Consider the following 23,802-nt stretch of genomic DNA (forward strand, 5'->3'; position numbering starts at 1 on the left):
TATGGATTCAAGCAGCAGTGTGGTACCATGGAAAAAGAAGGACCTTCATCATTCAAATATTTATGAAGTGCCAAACTACATACCACACTCTCTCAGTGCTCTGGGGAGACTCGAGTGACCATGACAGACCCAGGCTCTGCACAATGTACCATTACGAAATGTTATGTGCTGTGACCGGAAAGGATGTTATGAGAGCATAAAGAAAAGGCAGAATACCCTGTCTTCAAGGAAAAGGAATGACTTTCAGGGGAAAGGATGAAACTTAAGTGAGAAGAGACATCTAAATGGAAGTCTTCTCAGAAACGAGTCAGAGTGTGTGTGTGTATGTGCGTGAACACTAGTAGTATTGTCCCACTGGCAGATCAGAAACGCTTGTGGTGCGAATGTATAAATAAATAAGGACCAGATAATGACATGGTATGCAAGCTTTGTTAAGAAAAATGGACTTAATTTAACAATGTAATGAGGAACCATTTAAAACTTTTCAGTACAACTTTGACATGAATGCAGGTATATTTCTAAAATGATCACTCTGGAGACTGAATGTAGCACAGACTGGAGGGGCACAGAGTATCATTCACTATTCTTAAGTGGTAACATTATTACAACTATTACTACAAAGACACCATGATAAAAGTAACTCTTATTACAAGGATTAAAGAACAGTCTCTGCTCTTGAAGATCTCATGGTCCTGTAGGGAGAAACAGGCATCTAAGCAAGTAATTTTAGGAACCTGGTAAATCTGCTACCACTGTATAGAAATACAGAAAAAGGAAGGCTGGATTAGAAAATCACCATTTTTTTAAAAACCATAGTTGCATGAGATTCAGGTCAAATCAATGGGCGGATAAATTTCACAAAAACACAAGTATTTGTAATTTCTAAAGGTGCTCCTATATGACACGTTTTTTATACAGGGGAAAATAGTAACTTTACATTGGAGAAACCTAGGAGACACCACCTTAACCAAGCAATCAAAGTTGACAATGCCAGTAATGAGATAAATAAAACCAAATTGAGGGGTATTCTAGAAAAATTTTAGAATATTCAAAAATGTGACATTTATAAAAGACAAAGATTGAGGAACTATTTCAGATTAAAGGATACTAAAGAGATAAAACTCAGTGTAACACTTCATCTCAGGTTACATTCTGAATCACAAATTTTCTTTTCTTTTTTTTCTATAGAGAAGAGTATGTGCACAACTGGCAAAATTTGAATGATGAGGCCTTTTTAAAAGATTAATAGTATTATGTCACTGCAATTTGCTGATTTTGGTAAGAACACTGAAGTTATGCAGAAGAATATCCTTGTATTTGGGAAATAAACACTTAAAAATATCTAGGCACAGTGGGCATCAGATCTGTTAACTTACTCCTTAAAAGTTAAAAAAAAGAAAATGATGAGGTAAATTTGGTAAAATGCTAACACTGGGGAATCTGAATGAAAGGTTTAGAGGAATGTTTTACTATTTTTAACTACATTTATCACTGGAATGTGTTTTACATGAAGAATACATAAAGAATAGTATTCTTTCAGTTTTCCTATAAATCTGAAATTACATCAGATTTAAAAGAACATTAAGAAGGAAAATTTATATAGTCTCATTATGGTTATATATATAAAACTGGATTATATCAACTTATCTGTACTCGAAAAACTTCTTAAGTTTCCGACTAACTTGATCATGGTCCTGAGGGAAAAACAACATTCATTACAGGTGTTTTCTAGCCCAGAGATTCTATAACGTATATAATCTTCTTAAGATAAGTCCTATATCCAAATCACTCAAAGTAACTTATCCTAAACAGAGTCAAGGCTTTTTTTAAAAAAGTAACTTCACAGGCTATGTAAACATGATCATTCTGTCTTTAGGGAAATAGAATTAAGAGCTCACGTAAAAGAATAAACTGTCAAAATGACTTCATTCAAAATTGGAATGTTTTGAGCAGCCAGATTCTGTATCATTTAGATCAGGTGTTGGCAAACTTTCTGTGAAGAACAACACAGTAAATATTTTAGGCTTTGTCAGCTATCCAGTCTGGTGCAACTAACTACTTAACCCTACCAGTGCAGTGCAAATGCAGCCACAGACAGTATGTAAAGAAATGAATTTGGCTTTGCTCTCCCTAAAACTTCATTTACAAAAAAAGCAGTGTGGCAGATTGGGCCAACTCATAATTTAGATATTATCTGATAATAAACTAATAAGTTATAAACCATGCTTGTCTTTTATCAAGTCAGATATTTATTACAAAAATTCAACACAGTGGTATCCAAAATAGTGCTCTTTGGGGGCAATTCTGAATTTTAATGAAAAGGATAACTAATATTGATCCTTATGGATACAAAATAATCTTTACTAAGGATTTTGAAATTTATAGAAATTCAGGGCACATCATTTCATTTTGAAATGTTGCACAGTAGATTTCATGTATAATATTAGTTAGGAACCCAAATTCCAAGCAGTGACAAAATCTTTTTTTTTTTTTGGCAGCAAGGCTAGTGGAATCTCGACTCGGGGTCAAACCAGGACCCTCAGTAGTGAAAGCACGGAGTCCTAATCACTCGACTGCCAGAGAATTCCCCCAAGCTCAAAACTTTACAGTTGGGTAACTCTATATTATTTAAAACTTCTGTACAGAGTTCGATGCTTAACTTTCTAGCAAAATAATGTTTAATTAAAGATGTTTTGAGGGACTTCCCTGGCAGTCCAGGGGTTAAGACTTCGCCTTCCAATGCAGAGGGTGTGGGCTCGATCCCTGGTTGGGGAACTAAGATCCCACATGCCTCTCGGGCAGAAAACCAAAACTTAAAAGATAAATAAATAAAGATAATGTCTTGAGATAAAGAATAAGGATGGTCCTCAAGAAAAGTCCACCTTATCACATATACAAAATGTTCCTTAAATCACCTAATCCAGAAGTAACTACTCAAACTTCACCATAAAGAGACACACATCCTGTGACTTAAGTGTTCATAAAAGAGGCTCTGGAATCACTAGCCATCAGTCTCTCAGCTGTTTACCTGCAACTGATACTGCCAAATGCACAGGAACCTTACCTCTTCTTCTCATGATCCAAATGAATGAAGATTTTCCAGTCAAATTATAATTAATCATCACTTATAACCAGCTGTTTTGCCCTGTGAAGTGTAGGGTATATTTTCAGCACAAGGGGTGATGTACAATAATTACTTTTACCAACAGAAATATATGCACATGCCCCTGCTGAAAATGTCGCCCAGTTGATCTGTATGTGAAAATGAATACATGCTCATGTGTAGCAATGTGCTAAGTGATGTTTCTTGTTGAGGTCTACTTTAGGAGTCAAAAATGTGTAAGCCCTGTGGAACCAAGGCAGTGGTCCTGTGTATAGAGGTATAGAAAAAGTAGCTCACTTAATCCTTTCTCGCCAGGAGTCGGGATTTTCCCAGAACGACATCCATTGTCGGCAATGGACGCACCAAAATAACGCCGGCGCCAGTGAGTTAACCACCTCTGTCCTCTTTTCACCTATTTTATTTTTCATGCATCATCCAACTTCCCAACCATCTTCCTGTTTCTTCACAGAATGCACGCTAGGTTCTTGTGTTTCTTCAGCACGAAGTTGGAAATGGAGTTGAGAAAAGGAGACACATGGTCAGCTGGTGATGTTAACAAGCTCCGTGCTGCCCTGAGAAGCTGGATGGAAAGGTTCAGGTTACAAGCGGGGTCATCATCAGGCCTGCGAGGACAAAGAGTCATTCCCGAAGCTCCACTCCCTTCCCTCCCACCCTCTTTCATTCCCTGGTGGTCCCTATGTCTGCCTTCACAGCTAAAGCAAGGGCTAAGAAACCTGAGGCAACCTCTTTGAGTTCTTCACTCCATCCAGTACGTAGACAGGCCAAGTGGAACACAATGTTACAGTGGCCCAGGAAGGTCAAGGAAGCTTGGAGTGGCTAACATAACCAGTCTTAGAGCAAGGCTTTTTAGTGTAATCTTGGAATTAACACCAGCAACTAACACGTGCTTGCCAACAGGTGCTTAAAAAAGGTTGGTTGAATAACATTTTCTTTTCTGCCAATGTCTACTCGAACACATAGGTGGAAGTCAGACAGAAGTAGTTAACTCTCTCAATGCCGGGAACAGGATGGATATATACAAATCATATCAAGGCAAGGTGTTTCTCTAAAACATGTTCAAATTATGGGTCCCTAGCTAAAGTATATATATTTTAAGGACAACTATAACCAGTTTTGAAATTAGAACCATGGTAAATGTTAATCAGAATCACAGATGAATTAAGAACTCCAGTACCAATGCATAACACAACATCACAGTTCAGTCAAGCAAAAACATTTCTCAGTACTGCAATTCTAGATGGGTAATGATTCCAGAGCAAATTATAAAGTTTGAAGAAGGAAGATTTTATTTAATGACTTCCTTGATGCTAAGAACTGGGATAAATCCAAAGTATGAAGGTGAAGAAGGATATGCTTCAGGTACAAGTAAAATTTTAAATCTCAAGAGGATCAATCCAGATAGTACTGTGCAACCATGCTGATCTTTCAGATGGGAGGATAATAAGCAGGGAAAGAAATAATTTGGTAGGACTCAAAAAAATTTATGTCTGGAGTATGAATTTAAAGTACCAGTCATATCTGAGTTAAAGATATCCCAGAGAATAACTTATATCATTAAGATTATAATAAAAAAACTACCATATAAAGAAACAAAATACTTATTCTGGATTTTAAGAAGAGACAGGTTTTTAAGAAATTAAGATGACTATGTCTTTTTAAAAAAAATTATGTCAATCAGACAAAGTAGGTCTGTCAGGGCTTTTCTATCTTCACCTGTGTGCCTGTCTCCACTTCCACCTCCCTTACTGAGTCAGTCTTCATACAGGCTCTAACAGTAGTCTCCAAACACAGGAAGGACTTCTTCCAGGGACTCCTTTGCCCTCAACAAAGCAGGCCTTAAATAAAGGTTCACACATATGACTGCCCCAGGAACTCTTTCAATTAACTGCAATTCCAGTCCCTGTGTTCACATGCTGTATCATAAACAGGTTAACTCTGAATCTTTCCTTTTGTATTTATAAAATGTCAGATTTCATAAGGCTTAAGAAGGCTGAGTTTATGCTGAGCTGTAAGTGATCAAAGAGAGTAGCATGAGTAAGAGCTCATATGGGCAAATGAGAGCTGAACCCACACCATCCTTAAAGAAGGGTCTCAACACAGTAAATTACAAATGCAACAATAAGCACAGCGCACAACCAACCAACTACTCATTCTGCTCAGTGTAAGGACAGTTCCCTACAGGCCCAATGGTAGGATATAACGAGTGAGTTTTGTAGCCATAAAATTGGGAACTGAGGGGGATCAGGTGTCCATTTTGCTACAAATCTGTATTCCTGGTTTATCTGGTTGTTCACCTCTGGTAGAAGAAAGGAGGAATGGAAAAAGTGGCTGGGTAGCAACCTATTCCCACAGAGCCCGCGAGACCTGGATCCCAGATCCAGATCACTTACAATCAAAATTTACCACGTCTCCTAGGCTCATCCTGTTATTCACTTCTGTGTTTTATCCAAGACCCAGACTGGGTTCTCTGCAAAGAAAACCCTGCACATCATGCTACATACTTGAACAAATGATTATATACGTATTAGATGTAACGGTTCCAGAACTCTGTTTTTTTCTTTTGGGCAAAGAAACAGGCTTTTAAAACTAGGCCTAGTTCAGAAACAATAATAAAACTGATATGAATTAGCTCCATATAAAGTTGTTTTACTGGAGCAGATAATTTATGTTCAGTCATTTTTGATGAGAACCTGCTAGAGTACCCTGGCTTTCCAATTAATTTTAACTAATTTCTAGTTAATCCAAGAAATTAATTCCCAACTATTTTCAACATTCATTTTTTTTCTTACATAGACTCTTCAAATGTAGACTCACGTTTGTTACTCAAAGAATTTTTGTTTTTAATGTGAAGACCACTTGAATGACTAAGTTTACTACTGTGATATACTTTTGCAAGCAAGGAAAAAGGGGATATCTGTGTATTGGTTTGGCTGGTATCTCTGGTCAAAGTTTCAAAGACATTATTTATAGAAACACGTATAATTGGTTGATAGAGAGGTAGCATTCCATTTTTCAAAGGTACATACAGCTAGAAAAGTAGGTAATTCAACCGAAAGTTTATGGAACTCTAAATCTGGGTAATTCAGATTAAAATGAACAGAAATGTTCTCTTACCTTTAGGTCTTTCCAACTGTCCAGGAGCTTGGTGGCCAAATCACTTATATCTACTGTTTTGTCTGGTGGTTCCTGACTTCTCTCACTCTCCACATCAGATACACCCTCCTCTTCATCTTGGGATGGCGTTTCCTCAGCAATAGGTTCGTCGAGTTTTGCGCCACTGCTCTCTTTGTGTTCTATTTCAGCATCAGCCTCCAGTTCGGACATGGGGAGCTTGCTGGCCTCTGCAGCAATGTCGCTGTCAATTTTAGGCTCGGGCAGCTGCTGCACGAGTAGCTGCTGCGGCTGAGGCTCCTCTTCTTCTTCGATGGGGACATTCTCTAACTGGTCCAGGTCCTCTTTCCCGTCCTTGCCTTCCAGCTCGCTGGTAGCATCAGAGATTGCACTGTCCATGCTATTTTCACTTATAATTTTAAGTCTGCGAAACATGAGCTTCTTGGGGGTGTCTGTGTCAGCTTCTGCACTCAGCTTGGTGGAAGGATCAGGTGTGTTGAGCGGTGTGTGAGCACGTGATGTATTTTCACTAGAATACCCATCTCCTTCACTTAGCTGAGGGATAGCAGTCTTGGTTTGAGACCAACGTTGAATAATAGGAAGTACTTTGCTTTCCTCCAACATATTTTTAGTAGGAATAGGTAAATGTTCCAGAGTCTTTATAATCTAATTAAACACAATAAAAAAATCACTTTGTACAGTTGACTTTTCATGAGACTCAGATCAACTCTGTAGAAACAGGGATTTTTACTGTCTTATTAAATCAAGATCTAAGTCTTATAATCACAGACAGATTTAAATGTCATAATATTACTTTCTTCTAGCATGGAAGGAAAGGTGTTTTATTTTTTAATATTTTTCGGCTGCACCATAAGGCATTATGAGATCTTAGTTCTCCAACCAGGGATCAAACCTGTGCCCCCTGCAGTGGAAGCTCAAAGTCTTAACGACTGAACTGCCAGCGAAGTCCTGAAAAAATGTTTTAATAAGACTGACCACCAAAAATATAATGTGAAGCAGGTGACTGCTCACATATTATTAGAACTAATTTGATTAATATTCTCCACCAGTAGTTCTCAAACCCAAATAGATTTTTTAAAAAAAATATCAACACTACTGGACCTCATCTTAGGTATGTTTTTCTAAAAAATTTCCCAAGTGACTGTGATTAAATGGTTGGAAACTATGCAACAAAAAATATAATTTAAATGTCTTATATACACACAAAAACACAGATATTACTTAACTTTCTTAGTCTTTGACAAACAGCTGTATAGCAGAGATTCTCTCTTCATTCCAAGATAATCATCCATCCCCACTCTCTGAAATTCAAGAATTCTTTCCAAAGTATTTCCCCACTGTAGTTTTATAGAAACCCCAAGGCTTCCCCAATTCCTATTTATTGCTGAATCTCGAGAGAAGGATGGAGGCAAGGCAGTCACTCAATTCACAACTCTCATATTTCCGTTTTTAAAAGTATATTATTAAACGACTTTGGGATTATATTAGAACTTATGATTAAAAAGAATTACATTTAAATCAAGTTAGAAAATACTGTGTGGAAAGGTATAAATATAACAAGTCTACTAATGATGCTATCAATGAACATTTATCTAGATCTTTAAAAACACTTAATTACGCCTCAAAATGTTCTTACTCTTGTCATCAAAATTCAGCTCTTTACTAATTGTTTAGAACCTCAGAATTCAACTTCCATATAGCTTCCTAACTTTTAAAAACTATGGTTTTAGCAACGCACTGGCTCTTTCATTTAACAATGATGTTATTGTATCTTGCTCTTGCAGTTCCCGGCTACGCAGTACTAACCTTTAAAAGATACCACAGGGAAAACCACTGGGCAAACTCACATCAAGAAAGGTGTGTGTAAAGTTACAGTTACAGAAATGATACTGGGATGATAAGATTTATGCAATTATTTAATATGGGTGATAATTACAGAGCTAAATTCATTATCCACCTGGCTTCCCAGGTGGCTCAGTGGTAAAGAATTCACCTGTAATGTAGGAGACACGGGTGGGTTCGATCCCAGGGTCGGGAAGATACCCTGGAGAAGGAAATTGCAACCCACTCCAAAATTCTTGCCTGGGAAATCCCATGGACAAGAGGAGCCTGGAGGGCTACAGTTCATTGGGTCTCAAAGAGTCGGACATGACTTAGGAACTAAACAACAACAAATTCATTATCACTGATATTATCACAATGCCCTCAACCTAAATAATAAATTTAGTTTTTTTAAGAAACAAGCAGGTTGAATGTGAACTCACCTCTTCCTGAAGCTTCTGGTTACTTTCCCGGCCATCACCTAGTTCTGCCATCCAGATCCACAACAAAGACAACCCGTGACGTTCCAGAAAGGACTTCAGGCAAGACTGTGAGTGTGTGTTCTTCCATGGGGGATGGGAAGCAGGATGCAAGGTATTGGGGATTGGAGGAAGGAGACAAATAATACCAGAGACAGCATTAAAAAGGGCCCATAGAGAGGGCTGAAAAGTTCGTTTATATTCAAAAAGAAATCTAGAAATTCTGTTTTGATTAACTCAATTAGAATTGTGCAATTAATAGATGCTTTAGAGTAAGATTATAATCTCTTTTGATACCTAAAATGTCAACCTGGACTTTACTAAAGTTCAATTCTGGAGAATTAAGAAAAAAACAACATTCACCATTTTTACTGGAAAAGCTAAAACTATTAAAAAAAGTTTTTTTTAATTTTTATGATCCAACTTCTTGTGCAATATTTAATAAACTGGAATAAACATATTCCTGTTAAAATTCCTTGCTTTGAGATCATGTGGTAAAAATGGCCTTGGCATGCTAATAATCAAGTGAGGAGGGTAGACCTCTATTAAGAACTACTACACACACACACACACAGGAAAAAAATCTCACCATGTTTTTTGACTAGAGAGAAAACAGTATCTACTACTAGAGTAAATGATGCTGAACTCTTAAGACATTTTTAAGAGTACACGTTTTCAATGTCCTATAGAACTTGCAAAACCATTCTAAAAATAAGAGTAACTCTTACTAGAATTATTCCTTTTCATCATTCTGGATTGTAGTTTAAATGTCCCACCTCAAATTCAGAAATAAATAAAGTAATATCAAAGTGTTCACCTGTATGAGCTTGAGACAGGTAAGTTTCTGTTCCAAAGTTTCAATTCTAACCATTAGTCGGGATAAGCTGAGCACTTGGTTTTTATCAGAGAGACCCTCGCCATTCTCCATCAAAGCTTCTAGCTCCCCATCCACCTGCCACAGCAAGGGAAAAAATCTGGTTATAAGACAAGAACAACAACAAAACTCCAACTAATCTAATAATCAATCTGAAAAGACGCTCAACCTCACCAGTAATAAGGAAAACAAAATTAAGACCACAGTAAGAAACCATGTTATACTCACTGTAAGATGTCTGATAATCGAGTCTAGGCAAAGACGTGGATCAAAATGAACTTTAAATTTAAATAATGAACTTTTATACACTAATAATGAAAACAAACTGATATGATCAATTTGAAAAGCTTCATTCACTCATCAAATACTTATCAAGCACTGATATGTCAAGCACAGTTTTAGGTGCTGAAGACACTGCAAGAAAGCAAAACAAAAAAATCTGCCTTTATGGGAGGGAAAAAAAAATGTATCAGGTGAAAAGAAGGTCAGAAAAAAATAAAGCATTAGCTTGAAAAATGAAATATTTGTATCCTCTATGCCTAGCAGTTGCACACCTATGAATAAACCCAAGAGAAACTTCTGCACTTGTGCATCAGAGAATCAGAAGAATGTTCATTGAAAAGCCATTCATAAGAGCAAAACACTGCCAACAACCCAAATGCTCATGGCCAGGCTGGATAAACTGGTATGTTCACATACTGGAATATACCACAATGAAAGGAATCAAGTGCAGCCAAATGCAACACAATTTATCAATATTTATAAATTCTTATTCTTTAGTAATACTTTAGTATTTGGGGATATGAACTATCTTTAATAGGCACTATTTTTAATACATTCTGATAAAATATAATATACATATAGAAAAGTACTAGGTTGGTGCAAACATAATTGTGGTTTTGGATCACGAATTTTAAATCATTATAACTAGGCTCAAATTCGTCTTAAGTAATGAAAATAGGAACCATTATAATCAACACATCTTTGCCAATGAGAAATAAGTTTATTCCTATAGCATAAAAGTCCATTCTTAAGGATTCGACAAACTCTTGGAAAGCATTTTCTGCCTTATGCTGGTTGTAGAACCATTTTCCCTGCAAAAAGTTGCCAAGATGCTTAAAGGAGTGGTAGCTGGTCGACAAGAGGTCAGGTGAATATGGCAGATAGGCAAAATTCCACAGCCCAGTTCATTCAACTTTTGAAGTGTTGGTTGTATGACGTGCAGTTGGGCGTTGTCATGGAGAAGAACTGAGTCCTTTCTGTTGACCAATGCCTGCTGCAGGTGTTGCAGTTTTCAGGGCAACTCACTGATTTGCTGAGCATACTTCTCAGACACAATAGTTTTGCTGGGATTCAGAAAGCTGTAGTGGATCAGATCAGCAGCAGACCACCAGTGACCATGATCTTTTTCTGGTACAAGTTTTGGTATGGGAAGTGCTTTGGAGCTTCTTCTCGGTTCAACCGCTGAGCTGGTATTTGCCAGTTGTCGTAGAAAATTCACTTTTCGTTGTGCGTCACAATCCGACAAAGAAATAGTTCGCTGTTGCATACAATAAGCGAAGATGACATTTCAAAATGACAATTTTTTTGATCTGGGGTCAACTCATGAGGCATCCACTTATTGAGCTTTTTCACCTTTCCAATTTGCTTCAAATGCCAAACGGTTATAGGGTGGTCAACGTTGAGTTCTTCAGCAACTTCTCGTGTAGTTTTAAGAGAATCAGCTTCGATGATTCCTCTCAACTGATCATTGTCAACTTCCAATGACCGGTCACCATGCTGCTCATCTTCAGGGCTCTCGTCTCCTTTGCAAAACTTCTTGAACCACTACTGCACTGTTCATTAGCAGTTCCTGGGCCAAATGTGTTGCTGATATTCCAAGTTGTCTCTGCTGTTTATGACCCATTTTGAACTTGGATTAAAAAAAAAATATTGCTTGAATCTGCTTTTTGTCTAAAATCATTTCCATAGTCTAAAATAAAGAGCAAGCAATAAGTCATCAGCAAAAATAAATAAATAAATAAATAAATAAGAGAAACGCTCATTAAAATAATGTATAACATAACCACACTTATTTAAGAATGTATACCAATATCAAACAGCAAAGGTCAACAGCAAAACCGCAATTACTTTTGCACCAACCTGAGATATTTTATATATATATATATAAACAATTAGCAACTAAATAGGTAAACAAGCAGTGGAGCAACATCCATAGCAACCAACACTCAGGTCAAAGGGTCGGGTGGGGTGATGGGGAGAACACTACCGGTGTTCCTGAAGGGCTGTGTGTGCTGCTTCCTTGTTATAATACCTTCTCTTCTCCACTCTAGAGATAATTAATGTCTCCTAACTTTTTAGGAAATAGTTCACTGATTTTTAAAATAGGTTTACTTCACATATATAAATCACTAAATAATATAATTTTGTCTATTTTTAACTTTTTGGAAATGAAATCACACTGGACAAAATTTTTATGCCATGATTCTTTTGCAATCAACTTTACATTTTAAGAGTCAATGCTGTGGCATGTAGCCATATTATTTTCATGACTAGTTTTTTCATCACATGATTACATTTTAATTTAGTCATACTAATGTTAATGAGAATTTGAGTTGTTTCACTTTTTCTAATATAAGCAGTGCTGCTGTGGCTCCAGATGTGCATTTTAAACAAATCTCTCTCTGGTTACAGACCCAGGAGTGCAACTGCTGGCTCACACAGTATATGTACATTCATCTTTAGCAATAATACCAAAGGGTTTTCAAAACTGACTAAATCCATTTACACCTCCAACACTAGTTTATGAGATCTGCTGTTCCTGTGTATCATCAGAATTAATTTTTACTGATCTGGTGAGTACCCAAAAGACACCTGAAAGTAGTAATTTGTACTCCTCTGATTACTAATGAGATTGAACATCTTTTCATAGGTTTACTGGCTATCTGGAATACTGAAGTGTCTGTGGAAATTGTTTAGTTTTCCTTTGGGGCTATTTATTATTATTATTATTGATTAGATGGAGTTCTCTATATATTCTGGACACTTACGATTTGATTGTTAGCTGCTGAAAACAACTATTTCCTCTCTTATGTGGCTTTTTATGCTCTTTATTGTGTAAATTAGCTATTGTTCATTTGTTTCACAAACTCAAAAGAGATTAAGGTAAGTTTCAGACTATTTTCTGTTTATACTTTACAAACTACAAATCACAAATAACATCAGATAATAACAGGTATTTATTATACTTCCATCAACTAAGTATTTAATTAAGTAGTACTAGTTTATGACACCGGAGAAGGCAATGGAGAAGGCAATGGACGGAGGAACCTGGTGGGCTGCAGTCCATGGGGTCGCTAAGAGTCAGACACGACTGAGTGGCTTCATTTTCACTTTCATGCATTGGAGAAGGAAATGGCAACCCACTCCAGTGTTCTTGCCTGGAGAATCTCAGGGACGGTGGAGCCTGGTGGGCTGCCGTCTATGGGGTCACACAGAGTCAGGCACGACTGAAGTGACTTAGTAGCAGCAGCAGCAGTTTATGACACACCCAAAGAAGGCAATCATCTGTTCCAGAAGAGCTTACAGTTTTGTTAAGCAGATAAACTATATGTATATAGCTGCACTCATAAGAGCAAGGAATAAGAACTGTTCACCAATCAAGCGCTAATATGGGGGGGACAGGTAGAGACTACAGTGCCATTAACATATCCCTGTTAACAGTTAAAATGCACAAAACTATATTTGAGACTGCTCCTCTCTTTCCCTCTCCTTGGCATCCCCTATCCAAAAGAGTTCCAAAAATGAACACTTGGGAATTTCTCTTTCTCTTTTTTTGGGGTGGGGAGGGGCGGGGAGGGAGTGATGGCTGTACCATGTGGTTTGCAGGATCTTAGTTCCCCAATCAGGGATGGAACCCAGGGCTATGACAGTGAAAACACTGAGTCCTAACCACTGGATTGCCAGGAAATGCCCTAACATTTGGAAATTTCAAGAGATGCTATTTTTGTGATTCTATTCAACTATACCTGACCAGAATTCAGAATCAAATAGGGCTTTCAGCCAGAATTTCAGTAAAGAGACAAACCAATCAAAAGTGGAGTGAAGTTCTTCATGAGAGTCAAGGACAGATGACCTTTTTGGGATTCAGATTCATTCTGGGTCATTCCTCTATCAGGGTAAAGTTTCATCCAAAACATTTCTGTTCGAGAACAGCTTCAAATTCACATCTGGAGCAATCCATGACTTCAACCACGAACTGACTAGATTCACGTTACATCTAATTTAGTCTACAGTAACACAAAACACTGATATGGACACACTACTGTAAGAATAAAAACCAGCAAGCAAACACCAGGAATACCTACATCTTGGTCCCTTGGAGTTGTTCCTGAATCTTACCAGGAAGGCAGAAAGTCATCTGTCATCATTATGATGTCAGCATAATACCACCCAAGAAATCATCACGTTATAAGAACACTCCCCACCAACAAGACAGTTTTTAATGCAAGTTTTGGAAACACAAAATAGCCAAATGAAAGCCTTTATGTAGATTTTAGCTTAGATTGGAAAAGACCCTAATGCTGGGAAGGATTGGGGGCAGGAGGAGAAGGGGACGACAGAGAATGAGATGGTTGGATGGCATCACTGACTCGATGCACATGAGTTTGGGTGAACTCCGGGAGTTGGTGATGGACAGGGAGGCCTGGCGTGCTGCGATTCATGGGGTCGCAAAGAGTCAGACGCTACTGAGCGACTAAACTGAACTGAAACATGTTTAATGACTGTTTTGTGGTTGTTCTGGTAAACTATCAACTCTATGAAATAAGCCTTAATAATAAAAGTAATCAATGAAGTTTTAAGAAAAATTTCCTGTTAACAGTTAAGTCCAGAAGCTAAATATAACCCAGTGACCCTATTTCCATGGATACACTTTAAAGAAACATATACAGAAGAGACATGTGCAAAGACTTTAATTGTGACATGAGGAGTAAAAAATTGAAAACCCAAGTGTTCATGAGTACAAGTATATGTAAATGAACAGTTATATGATGAAAAAGTTTACAACAGTTAAATGTGTGAGTATATACCTCAACATGGATCAAATTTTAAAATAAGAGTAAAAACAAACTGCAGAAATACATATATATCAATTCTAAAACTACACAAAGGCACTCAGTATGGTTAAGGGCAAAGAAAATAACTAGGTAAGCTCTTTTCTATTGCTTACCAAATGACCTTGTAACCTCTCTGAGCCTTAGTGTTCTCATCTGTAGAGGGAAAATCTTTGTTTCTAACTTAGAAGAGCTTTTTGTGAGAATCAAACGAGCTAATGTGTCAGGTGATGGGAACAGTGCTCGACACACAGTTACAACAGGTATGCTCTCCAAAACAGAGCTGAGTGACAATACTCTAACTGCTCATCCTGGGTGGTACAAGTGTAAATGTTTCTTATAAACTTTCCTTTTTTACATTTTTAAATGACCCTTTTGAGGGAATTTTTAAATGGCCCTTTCCAATGCTTCCTACTATCTAAATCTTCTTATAGAATTCAGATTCTCAATTCATTCTCTCCAGTTAATTTGGACTTACTAAAATCACCTTTTAATTATTATCCCTTCCGTGTCTTATGTCTGTTGTCTGCGCATCTAAATAGTAAGATGGCTATCACCTATGATTCTTAGTAGTATGGTTTCTGAAAAGCCTAGGAATGAGCTAGCTGCAAGAATCACAGATAGATTTGCTGGCTGACACTTGAGGCTCCCTGGCTCCTTCACCCAGCCCTCCCTCAAGATTTGCAGCTCTAGGGTTAGGTCCCAAAACGTGCATCTTTAGAACGGACCCTGCAGGTGTTTCTGAGGTCAAGAAACACCGCTCTCACAAAGGGATCCTCAGAAAAAGACAGAGGAGGTTTGAAAAACAACACAAAATTCTTGTCCCAGTTAAGAGTCCCTTCAGTACCAAGATACCACTCACCTGCGGTAGTGTCTCAGGTGTGAACTGAGGTAGAAAAAAGGCTATCAACCACTGGTATAATGGATTAAATAAAAAGACCATCTGAGACTATCCCTTTCTCACTCCTGAGTCACCTGTTACTTCTCAAAACTCACCTTATGCTCCCAAAGAAGATTAGAGATTTTAAGAACACTTGCAAACAAATGAAAAAACTAGTATTAAAAGATTAGGAATGTAGATCAGACTTATGTGAGCAGATTAACAAGTTACTTTTATGTAAGATTACAAATTTTACAGGCTTTTAGAAACTATTAGCCCATGTATTTTCAAGATGACTTCAACAGCTCTTAGTATTCAAGTATAATCTCTATGAACTGAAAATAGCAACTGTACTTTTCCGGTTGCAGTGTAACTTTTCAGAGTTCAATAAGGAAAGCTACCTTCCTTCTTAAAATGTGTATGATGAAAGCTGAAAGAAGAATGGAACACTTACTGAATCCTTCTTACGAGATCGCTCTTTCTTCATTCTCCCTCCTGCTGCTCTGATGCTGACTCTGTTCTCTCCTCCCAGGTAACCCCGGCAATTAGCTGACCCACAGAAACACTTCTGTGCTTCTTTCCTGGGCAAGGAACATATGAAAGATGTCTGTTATGTCAAAGTAAACCATAAAAACTGTTGATAGTAGTACAGCAATTACATACAAGAGAGAAGGCAATCCAACCTAAAGAAAAAAACCAAACAGTTATTTCAACAGATACCAACAAATCTGATACTAGCTAATGGAAATGCCTGAAAATTGCTCTTAAAAAATTCATTTTTTTCCCAATCTTCTTTTATTAGGTAGACAAATCTAGCCAAGAAGTTAATAAGTAATTCATTTATGAGAGCTCCTACTAATGTATGAAAATAAGAAATCATGTATCTATTTGAGCTGAGAACAAAATTGCTTAAATAGATCAGTACCTATTATACATGAATATTTAACTGGCACATAGAACAAAATGTATTATTATGAATACATATATCGATAATAAAATGCATAATTAGTAAAGGACACTTAGGAAATACGTGGCTATTAAGCGTTATCATTACATAAGGATGAGACACTACTAATACATATAGTAACAAATATATGTAACCATGGAGTCAAGGAAAAGTGGAAGAAAGAACAGGCCTAAGTTTACAGCCCTGGGTATAAACCACCTCTGCCAACTATTTACTTGGCAACCAGAGCTACCCAAGGAAAACGTGAAGGACTATTCCAAAAGCAGACTGATAGATTTTAGTATTTCACAGTAACAATCAGAGGCACAAAAATATTTGATAAATACAGCTGGGGATCACAAACAGATCTAATTTCTAGTTTCCCTTCTTTCAAAGGGGATAGTACAAATACAAGAGGAAAAAAAAAGGAGCCCTACGTGGAACTCAGTCAGTCTCAGCATATCTATTGCCTAAATCGATTGTTCATTAGGTGTTGCAAAATGGTGATACCATCACTACCTCATTTATTAGCTAAAATATCTCTATAAAGAATTCTTCTCACCAATTGCTTGAATCTGAAATAGAATTCACTTAAGAAAGGAAGGATAAATGCTTGACTTTTTTCCCTCTTTTATTTTTTAAATCAGTGGTTACTAGTAAGGGAAGATAAAGGGGAAGGGACAAAAGATGGATAGGGGATTAAGAGGTACTAACTATTATGCATAAAATAAGTAGACTACAAGGGCTTCCTGGTGGCTCAATGGTAGACTCCACCTGCCAATGCAGAAGATGCGGGTCTGATCCCTGGGTCGGGAAGATCCCCTGGTGGAAGACATGGCAACCCACTCCAGTATTCTTGCCTGGAGAATCCCATAGACAGGGCAGCCCGGTGGGCTACAGTCCATAGGGTAGCAAAGAGTCAGACATGACTGAAGTGATTTAACACATGTTGTACACACGTAACTTTTGTACTATTGCACATCAACTATATTTCAATTAAAAAAACCATCAACTAGTTTTCAAAATCACGAATTGGTTCCTTTCAATTATGACTAATGCAGTTTTAAAGAATCATTAAACTCATAGATTTTATATAGTGTGTTTCAAACCACCAGTAGTTATTATTCTTATTGATGCTTAAGTCTAAATAAAAACTCTCCCACTTTCAGTAAGTGAGATTCTATTCAAGCTAGTCCTGAATCCTTTGGACATGACCCTCATAATCTTTTATACCTGGTTTTCTGGCATGAGGAGATAATCCAGAGTCATCTTGTTCCATACCTGTCACAAACTTGACACCTTTCTTTTAGTGGGGTTTTATAAGACCACAATATAAATGCAAGGGGTATTCAGTGCTACTGCATAAGTTTTTGGTAGACAGAACTAGGTAACAAAAATATTTTTTCAGAGTATGATATGATATAGATGAGACAAGATTAGCCATGAGCTGATAACTGACAGATGAATTATGGCTACACAGGGATTTATTATATTGTTCTCTTTATACACATCCATACCCTGTTGACATTTCTATAATAAAAAGTTTTAAAATTACATTAGAAACATAATTATATAAATGAAGTTCAGAGGAACATGTAGTTCCTGTACAATATCCCTTTATGGCCTGATGTGACATGCGAAAGGAAAATACTAAAACTAAAAGAAAACACTATAGATAAGAACTAAAAGTACATATAACTTCTCAGTAATTCACATCTAAGTTTTAGACTCCTACATATAAACAGTATTTCCCCATCAGAAGCAGCAAAACAGAACAGAATCGATACTTACCCATATCTTTGGAACTGATAGTCAAATGTTAACTCTGAGCCTGAAGGAACCAGTTTGGTGGTAAAAAACCCAACTCTCAGTTGTCCATTCACAGTCCACTAAGGTGTTGTTTTTAAAAGAAAATAAATTAGTGACTGGTTAATCTTTTTCGGTTTTTTAAGATCATCATTATCTGCCTTAATTATGTATGTGTCTCTTCGGACAATAAATGCTTTTCCAAATAGCAAATGGAAGAATTAAAAAAAAAAAAAGTATCAATCTTATTTAATGAGCTACCAGTTGAGTATCATCTATAATTTATCTCTAATAAAAGTAACTGCTATTTTAACTTATTTTAAAACACATTTCCATACAGTAAGGATTCACTTGTACTACAAATAGGCATGTAGGGAATGTTTGGTACCACTGAGTACCAGACAAATTTGTATTACTTTATACTATGTAAAAAGTAACTATCTTCTAAGAAAAGATGGGGCGTGGAAACAGGAAAACAATAATGCCAAAAGTTTAACTGCATGAAGCAGTGGTTATAATGCTGAGTGTACAAGTGAAACACCAGAAAAGAGCATAAAACTCAACAATTAAAATGGGGGGTAAATATATCAGAATTGGATCTTGTAATTCCAAAATATCTAAGATGTAAGTTGACTGGAGAGCTCCTGCCCAGACCATTTGAACATGTTACGGATAAAAAACCCAGGCTTAAAGAGGTGACACAGTAAAACTAGAGTCTCATGGCTAGACATGTGGCTACCAGCTCCATGTGGCCACCAGCTGCAATCAAAACTAGAACCAGAACTTAATTAAATAATTCCACACTGGGTTCTCCTAGTCATTATATGTTTCGGCTCTTGAGAGAGCTACATCTATTAGTACAGAGATCAAAGAGCAAAAAATATCCAAGAGTCAAAACCACTATTTCAATATGAGAGGAAATTATTGATATATTTTTCTAGGGAGTGAATCCATAGCTTTCTTAACCTAAAACAGAACCACAATATTCTAATGCGCCTATGTGTGTGTGAATATATATACATATGTATATATTCACACACACACATATATGTACATGCTGCTGCTGCTGCTCCCAAGTCGCTTCAGTTGTGTCCGACTCTGTGCGACCCCATAGACGGGGGCCCACTGTCTCTGGGATGCATATATATTAAAACATATATAGAATATATAAATATATATATATACACATATGTATATTATATATATATGTGTATGTATTTTTCCTAAGCTGAAAACACAAATCAGAGGGTATGGAGATCATTAATGATCTCAAAATATTTTATCAAATTCAGTAAGGATTTATCAATTGTGTCAACTATGTGCCAGGCACAGGGACCTAAAGATAACCAAGACCTAAAGTCTGGCCTTGTTGAGGGTGAGCAGAATACCTACATGCACACCACATATTATCTTTCTCATCTGCAGCCACTCAGTCCCTTACAAATATTAAAACCATCAAATCTGGCACCTGGATAAGACGGATATATAATTGATATAAAATCTGAATACTACACATTGGAGTTCATCAAAATTAAAATTCAGTTTCTCATTTTGGCACCTTAACAATATATAAAACTTATAGACAAAGAGATGTGACAATTAAATGCACTTAGAGCTCCTGGATAGGATCCCAGACCAGAAAAACGACAGATGGCAAAATTTAAGCAAGGTCTTTAAACGAGTTAATGGTTAACAGTATTTCCTGGATTGGGTAACTGTACTACGGTTACAGTCAGCAGACAGCTGGGGAAGCTAATGCAGGATAGCATACAGGAACTCAGTCCTCACTGTTTATTACTCTAGAAATCTAAACTTATTTCAAAATAAATTTTAAGAACAGAGTAAGAAATAATGATTAAAAATAATATCCATGGGTATCTTTGACATAGATCTAAAATTAATAGTCAGAACAGCAGTCATGAACAAATATTTCAAACTCTTGTATCTACCTCAACTTACTTTTTGAGTCTCACAGTTTGGTTCACAGCTGTGATTCATGAACCGGGAGCAATTTCCTTTCTGAGTGGCATCTATTATCTAAGGAAAAGGATAATTTAAGAGTTAAAAATGAGACCTTAAATATATGTGCATTTTGCAAAAGAAAAGCATCTGGCAAATTTAAGAGCCTTAATCTCCTGTTCCTTTAGAGAACTCTCTCACATAACTTTACACATCACAGAGTCAAATATCCAGCTTCTTAATTCTGAAGAGATCTGCTATCAACATTTCACCTCTGGATCAAATTATCTCCATATTGATCAATGTCTCATTTTCTTTTAGCTACTTCTTACATCCTATTATACTGTAATCTTACTGCATGTGTATAAAACTTCATTTTAAAATGCATGCATGAAATACCACAGTATGTAGCTCTCAAGTTTGGGTATGTATCTGAATCCACTGGAGAGGTTGTTAAAACTCTCACTGGGTCCACTCTAACAGTGAGAAGTCAGCAGATCTAAGGATAAATCCCTATAACTTGCATTTCTAGACTGAATAGAGGCAGACATGAGAATCTAACTAACTTTATTAAGCCAGTCATTAAAGAAATTGTAAATGGTGCTCCTCACTAAAAAACAACTTTGTTGGAAAACAATTTTCATAAAAGCATATTTGTGTCAATATATACAGGCTTACTGTCACTTTTAAATGGTTTAATAAAAAATATTTTCAACTTCTCAGCTTTTAATATATTGATAAATATAATCCACATAAACAAAAGCTCTTTAGAAGATATCCATGATTTTTTAAGAATTGTAGTATGAAACATGCATGTTTACATTTACATATATATGGAAATACTTCTCCCTCATCCTTTTTTTAAGCAAATAGAAAAAAACTATACACATTGTTCAGCTCCTTAGTTTTGCCACTTATATTTCAGAGATCAGTCTGTATCAATGACCCCTTTCAAACTCAACAATTTCCAGATCTGCTTCAAAACAAACACATTCATGCCACTTACCTCATCATTCTTCAGGGCCATGAAATAGTAGTGGATGTTTTTGTTTCGTGCATACTCCTTTACCCGGGCTTTAAACTCTTTATGATCAAGTACTTCTCCACAATATTCTAGGACAAAGGTGTTCCTGGCCAAAAAAAGAAAAAGAAGTCTGTTAGTTTTCTCTAAGATTTATCAATAATCATGATTAAGCTTTCTTCTTGGCTTCTTTCAGTTAGCTTCTACCCTTGATTGTTCTTTAGTAGTTACTTATCTGTTTCTTCTCTATTGAAGGTATTAATTCTCAGTCTCTTCTCTCTCCCTTTATAAAACCTCATTCTCACCAATGATTTCAAGTATTACCTCCATATAAACAAATACTTCTCTATGCTTTACTCCCAAGTTCTGACAAGAAATGACCTACCTGGAAGTTTTCTCTAATCCTTGCAAAATTAATATGACCTGGGAATTCCCTGGGCCAGTGTGTAGGACTTGGTCTTTCACTGCTATAGCCTGGGGTTCATTCCCTGGTCAGGGAACTAAGATCCCCTCAAGACACATAGCAAAAAAAATAAACGAACATGCCCTAACATTAACCACTGGCATTCCCTGGTGGCTCAGCGGTAAAGAATCCACCTGCTAATGCAGGAGACATGGGTTCCATCCCTGATCCAGGAAGATCCTCTGGAGTAGGAAATGGCAACACATTCCAGTATCCTTGCCTGGGAAATCCCATGACAAAGAAGCCTGGTGGGCGACAGTCCATGGGGTCACGAAGAGTCAGACACAACTAAGTGACTGAACTACAAAGAATACCCAAGAGAATTTTTAAATGTAAAAATGTAAATCATTTGTATTTGCTATGATATACTGACAAAATCAGTATATTTCTTTTTTGGGGGAGGGACCATGCTAAAAAAATGCTATGCTTAAAACTTTCTTTAAGAAGTCAGAAACAAATATTTAGAATAGTTAAATCCACAGAAATGGCAGATTTAGAGGTTGCCAAAAGTAGGGAAGAGGGAGCAACAAGGAGATTCTGCTGACTGGGTTAAGGGGTTTCCTTTAGGGGTGACAGAAATTTCTGTAACTAGGCAAAGGTGATAGCTGCCCAACATGTGCTGATGCTCAGTTGCTCAGTTGTATCAGACTCTTTGCAAGCCTTTGGACTCTAGCTTGCTAGGCTCCTCTGCTGCTGCTGCTGCTGCTGCTGCTAAGTCACTTCAGTCGTGTCCGACTCTGTGCGACCCCATAGACGGCAGCCCACCAGGCTCCCCCGTCCCTGGGATTCTCCAGGCAAGAACACTGGAGTGGGTTGCCATTTCCTTCTCCAATGCATGAAGGTGAAAAGTGAAAGTGAAGTCGCTCAATTGTGTCTGACTCCTAGCAACCCCATGGACTGCAGCCTACCAGGCTGCTCCATCCATGGGATTTGCCAGGCAAGAGTACTGGAGCGGGCTGCCATTGCCTTCTCCGGAGTTCATGCCTAAAAAATCTCATGGATGGAGGAGCCTGGTGGGCTACAGTCCAAAGGGTCACAAAAAAAACTGAACACGACCGAGCAACTAAACACGTAACAACAACAACATCAGTTCAACCTGGACAGCATTGCCTTCCATTCCTACAACCTAAAACTGGAGGGTTTGGTAGGGCTTTGCTTGGTTTCTCGGTGGAGTCTGCCATATTTTAACACTAACTAGTAGTTTTGTTCCAAATGCCTACTTACACTGTGCACATCTGACAGTATGTCCCTGTTAAGTGGGAATACTCTAAAGTGAACATCTAAATAGCTTGGAATCCGAAGTTTATGAAACTGGCATTACCATCAGCATATGGAAGTTACATGAGTGAAGGTGTCAGAAACATGGAAGCATTAAGGACCAGTATATTTTACCAAAGCAGGGTTCTTTGTGAGTAGCTGAGGAAAGCTCAAGAGCTTTAGGAAATTTTAAGCTGCTATGTGAACCAGTCACGCACTTTCTCCTCTCCCATTTCCTTCTTCATAAAAGAAATGGATTTCTGAGCCAATGAATAGTCTCTGCTGCATATAAGAATTTATATTTAAGTTGAAGCTATGTTAGTGCAGACTCTGCCAAAAGACAATAGTATTCATTACTACCCTGTAACAGAAGTTTATGTCCAAACTGGAATTTCTTTAAAAAATAAATACATTTTTAAAAAAAATTCTCCAAAAGAAAAACCTGGCTAGCTTCAGCAGAATAAAACCTGCAGCTAGATCAGAGTTAGTGACTTTAGAAACACACTGGACTGCCTTGGGAAATACTGAGTGTGATGTCTAATAACAGACAAGGGAAGCTTGTCTATTATTTATTTAAAATTATAAAGGATCCACTGAGTTTGGATATGGAATATACTTAGATGATTCTGTGAGATATGTTTCAAAGAAACAATTTTAAAATGGTTATGAACCAAGATATTGTGATAATACTTTGTAGAAAAAGGGAAATATGATGTTTCTACTATTTACTTTTTTTAAAATGAAACATGTTTTTCTGATTGGTTCTCAAAAAGATAGAGTGATATGAATATCAATTCCGACCTTTCAAAAGATACATGAGGATTCCTGTCAGAAAACTCAAGTACCTGGTTGCGTTGAATCCTCACAATAAAAAGATTAAAACCCCTCACCCCATTCCAATTCTCATTCAAGTGTGGCCATATGCT

General features: G+C 37.1%; 1 protein-coding gene across 2 annotated transcripts in view; it reads right to left on the reverse strand.

Moving 5' to 3' along the window:
* SETD2 (SET domain containing 2, histone lysine methyltransferase) overlaps window positions 1-23,802 on the reverse strand; it is a 75,090-nt gene that overhangs the window by 21,010 nt on the left and 30,278 nt on the right. The window contains exons 6-13 of one of the 2 annotated variants that reach the window (XR_005722167.1): window positions 21,142-21,265; window positions 20,136-20,213; window positions 18,162-18,259; window positions 15,879-16,005; window positions 9,374-9,508; window positions 8,521-8,640; window positions 6,239-6,901; window positions 3,516-3,683 (exon numbers count right to left, since the gene is read on the reverse strand). Coding sequence is in view for 1 of the 2 variants with exons in the window: in XM_040246841.1 (XP_040102775.1) it covers window positions 6,239-6,901; window positions 8,521-8,640; window positions 9,374-9,508; window positions 15,879-16,005; window positions 18,162-18,259; window positions 20,136-20,213; window positions 21,142-21,265 (1,345 nt within the window). In the remaining variant the exon portion in view is untranslated. The remainder of the gene's footprint in view (window positions 1-3,515; window positions 3,684-6,238; window positions 6,902-8,520; window positions 8,641-9,373; window positions 9,509-15,878; window positions 16,006-18,161; window positions 18,260-20,135; window positions 20,214-21,141; window positions 21,266-23,802) is intronic. The other variant, XM_040246841.1, reaches the window with a different exon arrangement.

This window comes from Oryx dammah, unplaced genomic scaffold, assembly GCF_014754425.2.
Source record: "Oryx dammah isolate SB20612 unplaced genomic scaffold, SCBI_Odam_1.1 HiC_scaffold_9, whole genome shotgun sequence".
NCBI classification, from domain to species: domain Eukaryota; kingdom Metazoa; phylum Chordata; class Mammalia; order Artiodactyla; family Bovidae; genus Oryx; species Oryx dammah.